The 19,530-nt window shown below is 36.3% G+C and overlaps 1 protein-coding gene across 3 annotated transcripts in view; it reads left to right on the top strand.

Moving 5' to 3' along the window:
- CRPPA (CDP-L-ribitol pyrophosphorylase A) overlaps positions 1–19,530 on the top strand; it is a 168,652-nt gene that overhangs the window by 30,732 nt on the left and 118,390 nt on the right. For all 3 annotated transcript variants that reach the window (XM_081147686.1, XM_081147684.1, XM_081147685.1), the window contains one exon: positions 16,813–16,917. In XM_081147686.1, the coding sequence (XP_081003812.1) occupies positions 16,813–16,917 (105 nt within the window). The remainder of the gene's footprint in view (positions 1–16,812; positions 16,918–19,530) is intronic.

The raw sequence follows: 19,530 nt of genomic DNA, 5'->3' as shown, positions 1-19,530 counted from the left end.
TGTTTTCGTGTGTCTTTTTTAAAGACTATTAGGTCACTTGAAACTGTGAATGAAAATGTCCTCTTCGGTCTCGTCCTAGGATACACTTCTGTTGTTAACTTAACATGGAATTTTCGATTCATGCAAAGGAAAAGGAAAACCAGTTCACTGAGTACCTGCTCTGTGGAAGGCAGAGTAACTGGTAGGTGTTATTCCCATTTTGTAGTTAAGAAGTCAAAGTATTTGCACGGGGTCAATAGCTACTTTATATCAAAAACACGATAAAAATTGCAGCCAGATTACTATACCCATTACGTTTCTGGAAACTGATTCTTATAACAATGACATGCTTTAGCCTCATACATTTTGATGACACTTGCCTATAAAAAGTATAATTACTTATATAAATGTCTTTTTAATAAGGTTTGGCAACCCAGGATGAAAAGACTAGAGACTCTTTTCTTAGCTGGTTAGTCGAGAGTGTATTCAGCTATACATTTTTAGTCACATATTGTCTGTCTTTTTATTTGTGTGGTTTTCATCTTTTTGGTTTAGTCCCCCTGTTAAGTATGTTTTTAACATACATGCCTTAGGGGAATAAGTGTATTTGAAATAGAAGAAATAACTAGGATGACTAACTCCATTATTATTTTTACTTACTGATTTTTTCAGAGAGAGAGAGTAACATCGATTTGTTGGTCCACCTATTTCTGCAGTCATTGGTTGATTCTTGTATGTGCCCTGACTGGGGATTGAACCTGCAACCTTCACATATCAGGACAATGCTCTAACCAACAGAGCTACCCAGCCAGGGCCCTACTTCCATTAGTTTTTGATGTCTTTAGTTCAGTGAGGAGGTTCAGGAAACATCCTATTATGTGTTTAATGACACTAAATTCTCTTTTTGGAAACACATGCTTTTCTTAGCCTTGGTAGTCTTTAGGGTAATAAGAAAACTGCAAGTAAAAATCTTATGTCCTCTATTTCTAAAAGTAACTAAATTCTAAGATGATTTGGCCCGACTTTTTCTTTTTTTCTTTCCCTTAAAGTAATCTCAAGTTACCTTGTAAGTTAAAAAAAAAAAAGAGTAGGTATCCAAAAGCCTCCTTAGACTGATAAAGATAGGTTACATCATTTCGTGCAGTCTGTGTGTTCCCTACCACAAAATATTAAATGGAATTAAGAGCATCAGAAGGCACAGACTGTTTTCCTTTCATTAGAAGTAGGCTAGTCTACTCACTGCATACCTGATTCTTATGGATTTTGGAATGCATAAGTGCCCTTTGTTTTCAACCATATTACAAATCATCATGTTATATCATGTCCTAGTGGTATATAAAGCAACAATATTATGTGAAAAGAAGCTGACTATACATTGAGTGTTGCATTTTAAACAAATTTTACTTTTTATACTCAACATGGCTTAATTGATTCAGATGAAGGAATTTATTAAATTCCATTTCATTTATAAAAAGAAGATCCTTGCTATCCTATTTTCTTTTCCAAGAGGATGTTGTCACTATAAAATCATGTACTTATAATGTCACCTGACAATAATATATTATTTTCAGTAAGATAGTCCTGTAATAATGGAATTTAATTTAATTTTGTTTCTTGTAATCAATAAATCATAAAGAGTAAAATTATATTCTGGTGTAGCACCTTGCTTCTTGACTCTATGTTTTCTGGAAGATAAACCTGCAATATCACTTAAAGTGGTAACTTGGTTAGGTAGCACTCTGTTTAGTTTGTAGCCAGGTGAAGTTGATCCTGACTGAGGCAGCAACAACTAAAGCAAATCTGGAAACACAGAGTCCCTAGTTTATTTTTTTTATAGTTTACACCCATCAGTAGTAGACTAGAAGTAGAACAAGGATATTGATGCTATTGTTAGCCGACTGAAGCCAAGTAGGACAGGGAAACTGTCACAGTCATAAGGAGCCGTAGGACTTTGAAATTAGACTGCATGAGTTTGATTGTTGACTCTCCCACTTATGAACTGTGTGAATGTAAGGAGATTATTCAAGCTGTCAATCTCAGTTTTCTGAGATAGTACCTATCTCAGAGGGTCTGTGGGAGGATTGTTTGAGCTATCCCATGCGAAATTCCAAGTAGTGTCTATGTTAGAAGTGTTTATTAGTTTTTATTAGGTACAAATATTCCCCAAACTGTATGGCCTAAAAGGACAATCATTTATTCTTGCTCATCTGTCTCTGGCTGGTTGGGTGTTGGTTGATCTAGGCTGGGCTTGACTGGGTGGCTCTTGTTATGCCTGGTTTCTATAGGCAGGGCTCCTTGCTGAGGGCTGTGCCCAGGCTTGCTCTGTGTATGTTTTCTCTGGAGCTCAGGTTGACAGGGCAGCAGCTAGCTTGGGGAAGTTCTTACAGCAGAGGCAGAAATTACAAGAGAACAAGTGGAAAGATATGATTCTTTATAAGGAATAGGCATGAAATGAGTAAATTGCTACTTCATTCAAATTCCATTGGACAAACCATGTGACCAATCCCAGCATCAGTGTAGTATGCAGTTACACTTCACGTTTATGAGATTGTGGAAAGGGTATATGTATATCATTTACAGGGAGATGAAAAAAATTGTGACCAATATTTCAATCGTCTTCAGTGCTCAACAAATACTGGATGTTGCTTCTGTTACTCTTTTTCTTTTAATTATTCTTAACCCCTTTCCTTTTTCTCCCTCTTGCCATGAACTTTCTGGTATGGGCAGAAGAGGTGCCACACCTATAACATTCTTGAGGTTTTAGTAGCATTATAAGCCTGCCTGGGCCGCAAGCTCTTTTTCTTATATGTACACTGACTTAATTTTACCCTTTAGATCACGGCTTAAATATCAGATCCTTGTGAAGCCTTTCTGTCTGTGCTTCTGTCTATTTTCATATTCTTTTATTTCATTTATAGTGTTTATTTTAATTTGTATTTTCTATTTGGCTTGTTTACTTGTTTATTATCTTTATCCCCCTATAATATGTAGCCCAAGGAAGCAGGGACTGCGTCTTATTCACCATATTAGCCTAGTGCTGAGCCCAGTGTCTGGCATATAATAGCCACCCAGTAAAAGTATTTTTCATCCCTTATAAGAATAAGCAATTTGGATGAAATGATGGATGTAGGTTTATACTTTTAGTTGAAATTGATTATCTTCTGTAGTGTATGTCACTTTGGTGTGGCAGTTTGCTACAAACTTTTATGAAATAACACATTAGAGCATTTACACATATAATGAAGGACTTAATTTGAAAAATAGTGTTTTTTAGGAATTTAGCAATGATTAAACTAAACCGTCATATCTTAATGATGCAGAGGATTAAAGGAAATCATTTGGATTCTGGAGGATATCTCCCAAATACATATTCCAGCTTCAGCAGCAGATTGCTTATGCTTTTAGGGAGTAAATTTCCTATATACCAGGTCCTTGAAAAACATAATTTTGTTCAATTTCATCCTTTCATCATAATGTTGATGAGAAAAAAAAATCAATTTTGGGACGTGGCCACTTTCTGTGGAGGATTTGCATGTTCTCTCCACATTCACATGGGTTTTCTCTCAGTACTTTTTTCCCCCCACATCCCAAAGATGCGCATGCGAGGTAAATTGGCATGTCTAAGTGGCCCAGGCTGAGTGTGGGGCTCTGTGTGACCCTGCCATGGGAGAATTGCTTCCTGCCTTTCTCCCTCAGCAGCTGGGGTGGGCCTTGGCCACCTGTGGCCCTGTACTGGAATAAGTGGGTTGGAAAATAGTTATCTTATTTGTTCTTATTAGTCTTTCTTAAATGTATGCATAGCTCACATTTATTTCAATGTTTAATATTAGAAGTGTTTTAGGTTTTTATTTAGTTTGATAATGTTCTCGTGACTGGAAGTATGCCATAGGAACTTAACTCTTTCCATTTATCCTATGGTAAAATAGGTTTTATTATACATTGTTTTGCTTAAAGTCAGTTTATAAGAACCTATCAATGATATTAAGTGAGGATTTGCTGTTTATAAAATGGGATAACTTTACATATTTTATAAATTTTATAGGGCTGAGAGTGACATTACAGCAGAATTCCCTGAGTGGTGGCTTTAGGGTTGACTACTGCCTACAGATGTGTCTGTCCTACTTTTTTTTAACAGAAATTTTTTGATGTTAAAAAAAATCTACATTATTTCCTTTTTAAACAATACAACATTCAGAGATATTGGGTTTGCTGTACTCTTTTTTATGTTATCATACAAATTGCATTTTATACACTATATACCCTTCAATACTCATTTGTAATTAATTACTGTTTGCAATTTTCTTTTAAATTAGATAGGAGAGAAAAAGAGTTTAAAAATACATTTATACTGCTTTATGTATTTATGTAGGTATGTAATTACCTTTACGGGTCCTCTTTATTTGTGCAGATTTAAGTTGCTGTTTAGTGTCCTTTCATTTTTAGCCTCAAAGGCTCCCTTTGGTATTTCTTGTAAGCCATTCTGGCTAGCAAAACATTCTATCAGTTTTTGCTTATCTGGGAATGTCTTAATTTGTACTTCATTTCTGAAGGATTATGTTGTTGGATATCGAATTCTTGGTTGGCAGTCTTTTTCTTTTAGCACTTTACATGTGTTCTCCCACTGCATTCTGGCCTCCATGGTTTCTGTTAAATTCGCTATTAATCTTACTAGCAAATCTTGTGCATGATAAGTTACTTCTCTCTTGCTGCTTTCAAAATTCTCTTTTTGTCTTTGGTTTTTGACAGTTTGTCATGCATACAGATGTGGATCTCTTTGTGTTTATCCTACTTGCAACTCATTGAGCTTCTTGGATGTATGGATCTACATTTCTCCATAAAATTTAGGAACTTTTCAACCATTACTTCTTTAAAATTCTTTATTCCCCTTTCTCTTTTTCTAGGTAGGTCTCTCATTATGCATATTTTGGTATGTTTGATAATATCCCACAGTCACCGAGGCTCTGTTTTTTTTTCCTTTGTGTTACTCAGATAGGATAGTCTCAATTGACCTATTTTCAATATGCCAATTCATTCTTTTGACTGCTCAAGCATACTACTGTGCCTTTCTAGTAATTTTTTTGTTGTTTCCATTGTTAAACTTTTCAACTCCAGAATTTCTATCTGGTTCTTTATAATTTCCATTTCTTTATTCATATATTCTGATTGATGAGACAATTTCTCATAGAAACGTACATTTCTCTAAAATGTACATTTGTGTCTGGTTTGATCTTCTAATTACCATTAAGTAGATAGCCTTTGCCTTATCTGCTAATGCAGCATATTTTTCCCATTAGACTACTAGATTATTTTTACATTAGATGGAATTAGTGGTTTGATTCACTCTGATTAGGTAGAATATTTAATTTTTGTTTAAGAGATATTTTTGGAAACAGAATATCAATGACTAAAATGTAAATAAAGCAAAGCACATGCTTACATGGATCTACTGGGTTGAAAATAAATTCTTTAGCTATATAATGGCAACCCATAGTGTATGTATGTGTGTAAATATACATATATACACGCACACACATACACACACACACATTATGGATTACAATGAAAGCAATGCTAATATTTTTGTAAGGATGCATGTATGTTTGTGTGTGTATGTGACAGAGAGAGAGAAAAAATAAAATGGATTTTAGAGGGAGGAAGGGAGAAAGAGAGCGGAGAAAGAAAGGGAGAGAGAAACAGGCAGAGACAAATAGGGAGACATAAATATGGAGAGAGACTAAAAGAGAGATTAAGAAAGAGAAACATACAGAGATGGGGCAAAATGAAAGAAAGGAGAAAGAAAGACAAGGAAAGGCAGACAGAGATAATGACAGAAAAAGCCTGAGATAGAAGAACACAGCCATAGGGAGAGGAAGAGGGAGAAAGACAAAGGAGACAAGGAGTCTGAGCACATTTTGCAGAAAAAAAAGAAATGAGTGAAAAAGCTGAAGTAGCTTGTGTTAAAATATAATTTTCCAAACTGTGTTCCAGGAGCATTGTTCTTAAAGATATTACTAAGTTTTGGAAAAAGATCTCATGGTGAAATATATTTGGAAAATGCTAGAAGTAATATCTCCCATTTGAAATTCAAAATCCGTATTAGTAAAATAAAATATCTGAAATGAAGTTGCTGAACTTTGTTTAAACTAGAATTTCCTAAAAACAAACAAACCAAAACCCCTAATATTTCCTGAACTTATTTGCATATGGAACACTTTCTGTGGATCATAGGTAGTAACACTGAGAAATTGCTGTATTTCTGCATAAAAATATGATGTACTTGTAGACAGCTTTAAATGCAGAGGTATGGATAGGCGAGGAGCAGTGGCAAGTAAAGATTAAGGCAGTCTTGTTGGGTAGTGCAATAGGGTTTCTATTTTTAACTTAGTAGTTTACACTGGGACAAGATTATGTCCACTTAGTATATTTTGTGGCACTGTCTTAATTTTTTAAAAATTTTATTGCTAACTTTCCACCAGTTTACTTTTTCAAAGAAGATACGTAAGATACCAAGTGTAAAACATTTCTGGGAGACTCTGAGTTTTTAATTGTACTTTACAGTATTTGATTGTGAAAGTCAATAGAAATAGGTAAATGACATGGTTTTAGAATTACTGGTGAAATTCATTCTCCCATGTTACTTTTCCCCTAATTATCTGGGTTCAGGAAAAGAATTATCATATTCTAGATAATGTTTAGTGTAGCTAGATATGAATGGTGTTTGCCTCTAAATTTATAATGGATTTTGGTTGGGTAGGTCTGGCAAAAATGTGAAAAAACTGACAGTGTTTCCCCCCTACCTGATAGGTGTTTAAAAACCTCTTGTGAATGTAACTCTATGTAAACTTATTAAAAAATTTATACCCAAAGAAAACTTGTCCTTAGTCAGATCATTTTTGTACATTGTTTCCTGAAGTTAGGGCTGAATCTCTATTATGAGTCTCATGTGGACTTAGTCTGACATTATTTATTTACTCATAAAATGATCCTATATATTGTAAGAACAAAGCTTCTTGGATAACTGTCTCTCTTGCCATTCGAAAATACATTGCATAATTCAAACAATGTAAATGTATGCAAAATGCTTTGAGTTTGATTTTCAGATGATAAATTGAATGCAGGTGTTCATTGTTTATCTAATTGTAAGATAGCCCACTTTGTTTCTACTTGAGACATTCTGAGCATGGCTTTATAATTGCAGAGTGAGAAACCTGTGCATGCATGCCTTTGATTTCGTTTCCCTCTAATGTATATATTGTTCTTTGTTGGGCAAACTTCCCAGGCTGCCTTGCAGAAATAATACTGTGAATGATGTTAGAGCTGGAAGGATAGATATGTAATCGGATTATTTGTAGCCATGACCATTCCATAATTACCATAAAACAATGGTTCCTAACTTTATTGTGTGTGTTATAAAAGCTCTGAAACTTGTGAAATATCTTCCAAGAAAAATAACCACATTATAGGAAAAAATCTTTTTTTCAGAGGTTTTACAGTCCCTATGAGCCCTCTTCATTTACCTCATGTTAACAACCATCCTACATTCTCCTACACTGCTTATGGGAATATAAATTGAAACCACCTTTATGGAAGACAGCTTGGAATTATTTATCTAATTAGAATGCACACAGTCCTGTTTCTGGGTAAAGATAACCAACTGAATGTGTATCTAATTTTGCCCACTACTCAAACCTTATTAAAGCTACTAGAAAGGGATTGAAAAATGACATGGGCCCATAAGAGTAAGGAGAATAGGAGAGAGGACAATGGCAAATAAACACCTGGCAAGCAGGTAAAGGAGTAGTAACCAGTGCAATAGATCCTAGAAGGCTATGCATCTCTGAATAAATGCTTTGATTTGTTCTCCATGAAAAAAAAAAATGTTGGGAATGCTAAAAATTAAAATTGCCTACAGTAGGAATGCCCAAAAGTTCAGGACCTTGCAGCACCAGCTACCTCTAGAATTCAGTGAAAGGGGACAAAATAAGGGGGGCTTGCTGAAAACTTTTTAGAAACAGGCTGATCTTTAAATTACCTTCTCTACTTATGTCCCCACCCTTCTACCTACAGACACAGGTGGGGGTGAAGCACCCCTAAGTGTAGGAATACTTAGTGTAGTCAAGGGGAATGAATGCTTTGCCCACACAGTGACTGGAAGACCATGTGCCTGCTGAATGGGGAAGCCCATGGCCTCTTCTCCCACTCAGCAGTTAGTATCCTGGCAGCTTGGCTTTCCCTCCTGACTAGAAATTGGAAGAGTTTAATTTGGAGAATCTGTTCAGTCTAAGAAGAAAGACCTAAAAATACTAACCTCAGGGATTCCCTAGTAAGCATCTCAACCCCATCATACTACAGTAAAGCTCGTTCTGCAGAAACCCCAGCTCTGTACTCATTGCTTATAGTCTTTTAATCATCACCCACTCTTAAATATAAGCTGACAAGTATTGCCATACCATCTAAAGAATGCACTTATTGTGGAAGATAGAGACTGAAACAAATGGAAAGGAGTAATATGGAGGACACAGCGACTATGCAGGGAAAGGAAAGCTTTTAAAAAGTTACCATCATTAGAGAGAGAAAAGTTATTGGAAACATGGAACAAGATAAAAATGCTAGAAAATTAAACATTTAGAGAAAAAGAAGATCTGGTGTTAAAAATAAATCTGAGGAACCCTCCCCCAAAGGACAAAAAATATATAGGAAAGAAAAGACAATTAAGTCCAGGCAAAGAGAGCCAATACTCTGTAACAGAAGTTTCCAGACAAGAAAAAATAGAGGGAAGGAAATAATGCATCAGAAAGAATTTTTAAAAGCTTACTTCTTCGGCTGAAGGCTCGATTCCCGGCCCTGGTTGGGGCGCGTATGGGAGGCAACCAGTTGATGTATCTCTCTCACATTGATGTTTCTCTCTCCCCCTCTCCCACTCTCTCTCCCTCCCCCCCTTCCCTCCTGCCCTTCCACTCTCTCTGTAAAGCAATGGAAAAAATATCCTCAGGTGAGGATTAAAAAACAACAAGAAAACTTTCCTCTTATGCTCCCTTTCTCAGAAAGCTATTAGAGGATTTGTTCTACAAAAATTAGGGGATCAAATCAAGAAAGATTGTATGTGATACAGGAGATAGGAGATCCATGACAGGGGAGAGAGAGAGATTATCCTTAGAATGATGATATAGGGAGCTTTTAGGAGGATATTTGTGTGGCTGGCAGAGGATAACTAGTCCATGTTGAAAAAGGTCAGAAGGCTCCAAAGGTGACTTCTTCAATTGTCAAAATGCCTTATGTGTCTGAACATCTTGAGAATAGATGTAGACAGATAGCTAAGTGTTTGTTCTTAAATGAGTCATATGTAGATAGAACACTAAACACTTGAAACAAAAGATAAGTTCTAATTCTAAGGAAACAAAGACTTGTATAGGGAAGGAATTATAATATATAACTTGGCAGTGAGTAGTGTTTACATAGTCAGTGATGCAAATACTTAATATTGATTCAACAAATTTATGATGTAGAAGGGATGGGAATGGGAAGTATTAGTGTGTATTGAGGTGAGATTTGGAGGAAAGAAGACAAATCATTCTTCCATAGGTGATGGCCAATTCTGAAAATCAAGAGTCAGCATCACAAGTATGTTATTTAGAGACATGGTGTGATAGACAAAGTATTTGATCAAATTATTTACCCTCTGCCACAATGTTCTACTTTTGTACCCTTGCCATGGCCTTCTGGCAAGTGAAGTGTATTTTCCTGCTCCTTGATTCTGAATTTGGCCTCCTACTTGCTTTGGTATTTTAACAGAAGTGATATAGGCAGAGGCTTAAGTATGCTTTGCTGTTGAGCTTGCCCTCTTGTGCTCCTAGTATTGCCGTAGGAAGGCTTATTCTGGGCAGTTGCTGCCTCTCCTGTTTGGCCTGCAGAGTGCAATCCATGGATCAGACCTGCCACAGACAACCCACAGCCCTGCAGTTTGGAAGCAGAGTCATCTGTTATCCCTCAGCTGTGTGGGTGAAAAAAATTTATTGTTCTGTGCCACTGAGATGGTATGTGTATTTAAAGGAAAAATGATTGCCTTTGGGAAGACAAAGTGGGGTGAAGGGAATCGGGCAAACTTTTTCGCAACTAATCTTATATGAATATTTACTTCTTGAAACTGTACATTTATAACTGATAAAATATGAACTAAAATTCATAAATTAAGAAAACTTTATATGAATGATTTGGAGTTTATAAAGGATATCTAGTGGATGGACAAGAGATCAGGCAGTTGGGATGTATGTAATAAAAATTTTCATGTCTTCAACCATAGTTTCCTGGTTGATAAGGGCATTCTAAGAAAAGGGAGGGCTTCTATTCAAGATTAAATGGAGGTTTTATAGGATTGGATGCCTCAATGAGATAGCAGGTCAACTTTAATGCAAGGGGAGAGTAAAAAATGATGGATGAAGCCTCTGGTCAGAGACCCAGTTATAAAAATAAAAAATGTCAGAGGAGCCACGAATAGAGATGGAATGAAGCTTTCAGGTTTGATTACAGAAGAAGTTGTTCAAGTGAAGGTAAAGGTTAAGGAAGCTGCTAGAGTATTTGGAACTTTGTGCACGTGGACCTTGAATTCAGCTAGTATAATGTCAATAGTTGGGCAATGTAATCAAAGAGATGGAAATTTTAAGAAGAAATAAAAAAAGAACTGCTAGAAATAAAAAAACACTAACAGAATGAAGGTTATATTTAGGTTTATTAGTAGACTGGACACAGATGAGGAAAGAATCTGTGAGCTTGAGGATGTCTCAGTAGACACTTCCAAAACTAAAAGGCAAAGAGAAAGAAAGCCTGGAAAAAATAGCCAGAAGAAAACACCCAAGAACTGTGGGACAACTACAAAAAATATAACATGTACATAATGGGAATACCAGAAGGAGAAGAAAAAGAGAAAGGAAGACAATATTTGAAGCAATAATGACTGAGAATTTTCCCAAATTAATGTCAGACACTAAATCCACAGACCCAGGAAGCTCATAGAACACCAAGCAGCGTAAATGCCAGATAATCTATACCTAGGCATATTATATTTAAACTATAATCCCTAGCTAATGAATAAGATAAGAAAAGGAAAAAAGTTTTTGTTTGGGAAGGACATAATGAATCTTTCTTTGCAGATGACATAATTGTCTATGTAGAAAATCTGAATAACTGACAAAAAACTTTTGCAACTAAGAAGTGATTGTAGAAATGTTGCAGGATTCAAGGGTAATATACAATATTCCATTGCTTTCCTATAGACCAGCAATGTACAGGTGGGATTTAAAATTAAAAATACAACATCGTTTACATTAGCACCCCCAAAATTATATACTTAGTTATAAATTTAACAAAATGTGTATAAAAGCTGTATGAAGAAAACTACAAAACTCTGATGATCCAAGTCAAAGAAGAACTATATAACTAGAGAGATATTCCATGTTCATGGATATGAAGACTCAACAATATCAAGGTGTTAATTCTTATAGCTTTTGATAAACTAATTGTAAAGTTTATATGGAGAGGCAAAAGACCCTCCAATGCAATATTGGAGAAGAAGAACACATTTGGAAGACTGAGACTACTCAATTTGAAGACTTACTATAGCAGTTAAGACAGTGTGGTGTTAGCAAAAGAATAGACATCAGTCAGTGGAACAGAAAAGAGAACAGAGGAATAGACTGACATAGAGTTAACTGATTTTTGTCAGAGGAGCAAAGGCAATAATACAATGGAGCAGTGATAGTCTTTTTAATAAAGAGTGTTGAAACAACTGAACATTGACATACAGAAAATGACTCTAGACACAGATCTTACACCCTTCACAAAAATGAACTAAAAATGTAACCTAAATGTAAATCATAAAACTATAAAACTCCTAGAAGATAACATAGGAGAAAACCTAGACACCTTGGGTATGGTGAAAACTTTTTAGATACAGTGCCAAAGGGCACGATTTATGAAAGGATTGGTAAGCTGGACTTTTTTAAAGTTAAAAACTTCTGCTCTGCAAAATAATCTTTGAAAAGAATGAGAATACACAAATTGGAAGAACATATTTGCAAAAGACATATGTGATAAAAGACTGTTATCCAAAATATACAAAGACCTTTTAAACTCAACAATATGAAAATGAACAACTGAATTTTAATAAAAAGTTAAAAGACCTAAGTGGAAAAGATTACACTGAAAAAGACATTCAGATGGCAAATAAGCATTTGAGAATGTGTTCCACATCATATGTCATCAGGAAAGTATAAATTATAACAAACATGAGTTATCACTACACATCTATTAGAATGGCCAAAGTCCAAAACACCGACACCTAATGGTGGTAAGGATGAAAAGTAACAGGAACTCTCATTCATTGCTGGTGGAAAAGCAAAATGTCACATCCACTTGGGAACAGAGTTGGACAGTTTCTTACGACAGTAAACACACACTTACTGAATGATCCAGCAATTGCATGCAACCCTTCATATTTGCTCAAATAAGTTGAACACTTATGTCTATACAAAAACTTACACACGAATGTTCATACTAGTGTTTTCATAATCTCTAACCCTTGGAAGCAACCAAAATGCCCCTCAATATGTGAATGCATACGTGAACGGTGGTACATTCAGACAGTGGGATATTATCCAGTGCTAAAAATTGGTCTATCAAGACACAAAAGACATGCAGGAATCTTAAATGCATTACGCTAAGTAAAAGAAGCCAATCTGCACGGGTTATTGTATGATTTCAAGTATATGACTTCTGGAAGAGGCAAAACTAGGGAGCTAGGAAGAAGTTCAGTGGTTGCCAAGGGTTGAGGGCAGGACAGAGAATGATTAGGAGGAGCTCAGAGGATTTTTAAACAGTAGAAATGGTCGGTGTGATACCAGAGTGATGGATATATATTATTATACATTTGTGACAACTCATAGGATGTGAAACACTAGGAGTGAACTCTAATGTAAACTGTGGGCTTTGGGTGATAATGATTTACTGGTGTATGTTCATCGACTAATAAATGTACTACTCTGGTGTAGGGTTTTATAGTTGGGAGGCTGTGAATATGTCGCGGTAGGGGGTATATGGGAAATATCTGTACCTTCTGCCCAATTATGCTATGAACCTAAACTGTTCCCCAAAGTCTGTTACATAACTTGAAATAAAAATGAGCCCACAGAAATTTAAATTCTGTTGAGACCTCCAATGTTTGTAAAATCCATATTCTGTCCTCAAAAAATGATATATAGCTTTTCTGGGAGTATAGTTTTACGTTGACAATCATTACCTTAGAAATTATGAAGAAACTGTTCCATTGTTTTTCCGATTTTTATTGTTGCTATTAAGAAGGCTGTACTAAGTTGGCTTTCTGCTTCTTTAGAAGACCTTTTGTTGTTGCTGCTAATTGTACTTTCATCTATTAGCTTCTTTATTTCATAAGAATTTTTAATTTGGAAACTCATGTTCTTCATTACTGCAGTTTTTAAAAAATTATTTGGTCGTTCCCGTGTCCTACCCTTTTCTGTTCTGTTTTCTTTCTTCTTCTTTTTATTTTCTTTTTTTTTTTTCTTTTAATATATTGGACTTCGTGGTTGCCATCAATTATTCTTTTCTCTCCTATTTTTTAGTTTGCCACCCTTTTAAATATTATCCTGTCTTTTTATGAGTATAAATACTTTTTCATTCTGGGCTTATTGTTGTTGTTTTTTAACTGCATAATTTCTAGTTTCTCCAAAATACTGTATTTTTTGCCTTTTTAACTTATCTTTCATGTTTGAATTTTTCCTTGGGTTTCAGTTAAACCTGGGCTTTCTGCTCATGTTTGCCTGCTGGAGGCGGTTGGATTTGGTAGGTTTGAAGAAGAGGTTTGTTGCCTGTGAGCTTCACTATATAACACCACTGGGATGGACTGTGAATTGGGGGACCTCCGACAACAGTCCTCAGGGGTTCTGTCTGGGAAGAACGTTGTTCTACACTATTTTGGGGTCTGGGTTTAGGGAGGCCCAGAGTTCTCAGTGTGTGTGTGGGGGGGTGGTGTGTGGGGGGGGGGTGTGGGGTGTGTGTGTGTGTGTGTACTTCATGTGATCAGTGATATCACTGTGACCCCCAGGCTGGATAATAAATGTTGACATTTTGTGCAATTACAGATCCATTACCTTTCTTGATTAAAATATACCATCTTGCTGGGTATTTTCTATTTGTTCCATCTGTTCTTTTCCTCTTTTTTCTTTTTGCCTTTGTATTAATAATCTGATTTTTTATAATTCCATCTTATCACTATTGACTTCTTATTTTTAACTTTAAAATGTCTGACTAGTGATTGCCTTGAGTTTAGAGTATGCATCTAATCACAGTCACCTTTAAATTAATATTATGCCTCTTTATGAGCTCCCAGTAGCGGGATATTTAAGAGGAACCTGCAAAGGGTTGTAAACTCCAGTGTGACTGGCTCCCAGAGGTTTTGTGTTCTCCTAGTTGTGTCCACTCAGTATTTAGCAATTTGTTGATGTTTCTAGCCGATTTCTTCTTATCTGCCTGTATGGCACCCAGTGTCTTCCTTTTGTGTTCTACCCTAGGCGAGCCAGTGCTAGCATCCTCTCTGTCCTTGGGGCAAAGTGCCTTTTTTAGATTTAAGGCTGATTATCTTGTGGCCTCAGTTCTGGGGTCATGAAAAAGCCGTGCTTGTGTAGTTTATCTGCTGCCACTTTTGTTCAGAAACGAGCATAATTTTTTCCAACTTTCCATATCCTAGACAAAAGTAGAAATCATCATCAGTGTTCTTGCAACACAGAAGATCAGAATTTAACTTGTCATGAAGCATGCATTTTTTTAAACTCATCGTGAAAGCAAGGTTTTAATGCCAAAAAATTACCAAAAACTCTATAAATAGTTGTAATATCAGTCCATCCAATGAATGATAACTTCAGACTACTCTTTCTGCAAAAACACTTCGCCTCTGTTTCTGGTATGTATTTCATATATACCTGGCCCATAATTTTTCATGCTTCCCATTGACCCTGGTGACTGGAATCCTAAAGATTTTATGCATTCTATTGGCTGTTGCTGTCTTGGCTGGTACATCACATGCCTGACAGAAGCACAGCATCAAGTACTATTCTTACCCCACCAGCTGGGATGGAAGGAGTAGCTGTTCCTGTGGGCTCCTCTCAGTATTCACCTTGTGAGCACGTTTATGGTGTCCACAGGTGTGGTCAGTATCCTGCCTCCGGGAAGAGTCAGGAAAAGCATCAGTGCTAATCATCTTTGGGATTTAACCATGGGTTAAAGAGAAAACTCTGTTTACTGTACATACATCTCACTCTCATACTAGATGAGACTGTGCAGATGCTGAAAGTACAAAGTAGAGGTTTGCCAAAATTCATCTTAACTTACTTGAATGTAACTACTGCTGGTAATACTACATTAAAAATGAAAATGTCGCCCTGGCCCGGTGGCTCAGTTGATTGGTGGCTCAGTTGGTTGGAGTGTGGTTCTGTACACCAAAAGGCTGCAGGGTCAGTCACCGATCAGGGTCCATACTAGAGGCAAACCATTGATGTTTCCCTTTCACATCGATGTTTCTCTCTCCCTCCGTCTCTCTCTCTCCTGTCTCTCACATCAATAAACACATTCTCAAGTGAGATAAAAAATGAAAATGTCTAAGAAGTATGTCACATGATATAGTTTAACAGAATAGAACATTTCCTAGAACTAAGCCTGAGGCTGTTCTCGTCAATTTGGGACTCTACATATATTTGATGGTTATATTTCCTTGTCCATTTTCTTCATGAACAGTTATGGTTAGGATTTTGCAACCTCCTATATGATAAAACAGCTTTGGCAAAGGATGATGAATGTCATAATTTGTTATTTTCTTGCTGTCTTTCTTACATGGATGCACTTTTTATAAAATGCAAACCTGAAACCTCTGTATCCTTTGTATGGTATCTTTGGCCTTAAAGATATCCCTCTCCTCCAGTTTTATTCAGTCTTTAAAATGAGATCAGAGACCATTTCCTCTGCTAGGCCATCCTTAAAGCCCTCACATTAGCATTAAGTATTTTATCTCCTGGTCTACTTCTAGATACTCTGCTGGTGCTTCCTCTGCAACATTCTGTAGCAAATATTTGTTATTAATCAGTCTCCCCTTCTAGACTTGAGTCCTTGAGGACACAATAAATGTCTCATTTATATTTATATGCTCACACTTAATACAAAGAATATTATCGGCACTCGGTATTGTACAGCTAAATTATATTATGCCAGTAATATTAATGGTTCACTTAATAAGCTTAAAAATATATATATTTTCCTAAATCTATAGGAGACCTTTACAAAGCTGTGTCAAGTTTCCAAATCAAAATATAAATCATTTAAAAAGGATACATTGATATTTAAAATATTCAGGTGAATAAGAGCTATAACCAACGAATATAAATTGATATAAATATAAGGTAGGGGATTTGGAGTTTTATGAATACATATATTTGTTAAATCAAGTTATGATGTGGTAATCCTCAGCCATACCCTCAGGCATTTTAGACATGTTTGGAAAGGTAGCTTATGAGCAAAGAAGATTAAAAATTATGTTTATATGACACCTGAAATGACTGAGGAAGTTTGAGACTCTTATAATTGCAAAATTCCTATTTTCTACTGGCTTTTAGGGCATAGGGGAAATTATTCTGAAACTGGACTAGTCAGTAGCTAAAGAGCTTGGAAATTCTCTACCCTCTTCCTTTCCTCTATGCAGTTGATTATGCAATAAATTATCTAGTTGTACTTAAAATATATTTTGACTTGTTAACTCTTTTTTTTTTTCCTGCCCAGTGTAGTGACTATGACCTGGATTATGGAACTGAGTGTTTGCAGTTGACTCTAAAATACTGTCACATTAAAGCCAAACTTGTGGAAGGATCACCTGACCTCTGGAAGGTAATGGCGTTGGTGCTTTGTTTCGGGTCTTGTCTGTGCGTATGTCATTCCTAAGGACACATGCTGCAAGTACAAACACCTGCCAGGTGCTTTAGAAAATGGAGACTGGGTATAAAAATACTTGGTTTCATACTGAAATAATATTTCTAGGAGAAAAAGGTGCATGTGTGTGTGTGTGTCTTTGTGTCTGTGTCTGCAGGGAGTTCAAAGAGTCTTACTGGATTTTCTGAGTCATCAAAGTATGATATCATTTCTATTGCTTGGCTTTAAGAAAATTTACTTTGACATGATTTACTTAAACAAATTTCATTTAGCCAGAAAGATTTCTTTATTCACATTTTTGTCTTGTTCTTTGTGTGTTTCCTTTTACTCTGTTGCCTTACACTCAACTGGATTTGAGGATGGGACTCTGCTTTCCACAATAGCCCTGGGGTGGGAGCTCCAACTTTTTTGGAAAAATCATGTGCCCTAACAGGATCATGGATTCTAAAAGGGCATGTGATGCACTGAATTGGGTAAAAGGTCTTCCACATGATAGTTATGAGGTCTTTTTTAGGTACCACATTTATTCTGTTAAGTGAGGTGAAATGGCTTTGAGTGCTAATATTGCAGTTGTTTCTGGTTCCTTATTTCCTTCTGCCTCTTATCTTTCATTACCTTCCACCTTTATCTTTTTGATATTTTTCCACCTGTTATTTATCCCCATGTAGCCTCTTATGATGACATTGTATGAGTTGCCTTTAACTTAGGCTTCTAATTTAATTTTGTGGTCTTATTTTATGTGGATAAAGATGATCTCAGTTGCTTTTAAACCAAAGCAATGAAACCCACACTTTGACATTAATGTTCTAATTCTAAAATAATTCCAATGGTTCTACCATTTTTTAAAACTAAGACTTGAGAAAATATTTAGTACAATTACACTAAAACTGGTACTGGACTCAGGTGGCAGTGCCAAGTACCTGGAGCATGATTCATAATCTGACACAGTGAAAAACACATCTGAAGAGGCATGTCACTACCATGAAACATTAAGTTCAGAGCCAGGACACCTTCTCCTACCTCTCAGAGTCAGAGTGTTCACCCCCAGGGTGGTATGAGGAATGACTAGGACTATTACTCTGATACCAGAAACCCGAGGAGAGTTACTATTTTTTATTTTACATACAGTATTTTTTGTAAAAGTAAATGTAAAATTCAGAGTTGATGCCAACCTTCTTGTTGCAGGTACTCTGGTACATGGAGGAAACATCAGGTTTTTCAAATCACCATGCATAGTAGAGGACACCCCCATGAATGACCAACCCCCCTCCCCAAAGAGTGAGCAACCACTGGAGAGCACAGGACTGACTCCCCAGAATAGGTGTTGGCTCTCATGCTTTGTCTGAGTGCTAGTGCCTTGCGAGGCCTTCACGAGTACAGACTGACTTCAGTGGAATTTCCTCCAGCCTCCAGAACTTCCATTTCTTTAATTTATAGTTGTACCATGTTTTTGTCTCAATATAATTAAATATGTGGTCAGTTACTACACTGTACAGACCTAATTGAACAGACTTCTTATTTCTAAATGCTGAAACCATCCTCAAGGCTTGAAAGATTTATAAAAGATTTATAAGCAGTTATTTAAGAAATTCAGCTCTGTCCCATTGTCTGAAAAGACTTCTTTAGAGGGAGTTTCTGAAGCATTTGAGTCATTACAGTATTACTGGAATGGCTGACTTTTCATGTGAACTTTTTTTTATTTAGATCCAAGTGTTTTAGCATCTTTTCTAAGAACTAAACAAACAAAACAGTCTCACTTTTTGCATTTATTTTAAACCTCAAAAATACATTGTGGTGGCATTACTTCGTTTTGGAGGTTTTCATCTAGTAATTTCAGTCTAGAGGAAAGAACATTCTCAACATAGATGTAATTGATGTAATGGAAATAAATATAATGAATATCCCCCAGTCTCAATTTGTACCTAATAAATATTCTATATTTTTAAATTTTAAGATTTTCTGGCTTCTGATTATTGTAGTAACATATTCGTCTTCTCTTGAGGTGAAAGATGGGAGTATAGTGTAACTTAACTCATGTAAGATGGTAGCCAATTGGACTTGGCCCTGAAAAGTCTCATTTACGATATTGAATGTCAACACAGTTGGAGCAACACAAAGTAGGGGTGACAGTGTTTGTGTTCTTTTGTGCTCACTTTGAGGTACCTGAGAGAGCCCTGGCCTGGGCATAGGAAGAAAACTATCTCTGTGGGTCTCAGTTTCAGGTTTTTCTTCCATTGGGAAAAAAAAGTATCTATGCATAGCTCTATGTATATATCTCTATCTCTCATCTATCTATTTACTTTAGCTACACACTTTACCCTGATGAAATGTTGCACAGAAGCACAGTCAAACAACACAGACAAAACTCGAGCTACGCCAAGTGAGTGGCAGGTGTGGGGCTCAGAGTCTCAGCTGCACAGAGCACCTCCCCTGTTCTGCAGGTGGCCCCTGAGGCTCTAATGCACTGGTGTGAGAACAAGTAAATCAGAGGACTGAGGCTCTCTCCCATCACTACAAGGTTGATATTTTTTTAAAGTAACTGTTTGTCATAATGTGTTTTGTAAAGACGAA

The sequence above is a fragment of the Miniopterus schreibersii genome, assembly GCF_964146895.1.
Source record: "Miniopterus schreibersii genome assembly, chromosome: 9".
NCBI classification, from domain to species: Eukaryota; Metazoa; Chordata; class Mammalia; order Chiroptera; family Miniopteridae; genus Miniopterus; species Miniopterus schreibersii.
The sequence above is the reverse complement of the archived record's forward strand: the minus strand, read 5'-3'. Positions and strand labels throughout refer to the sequence as shown.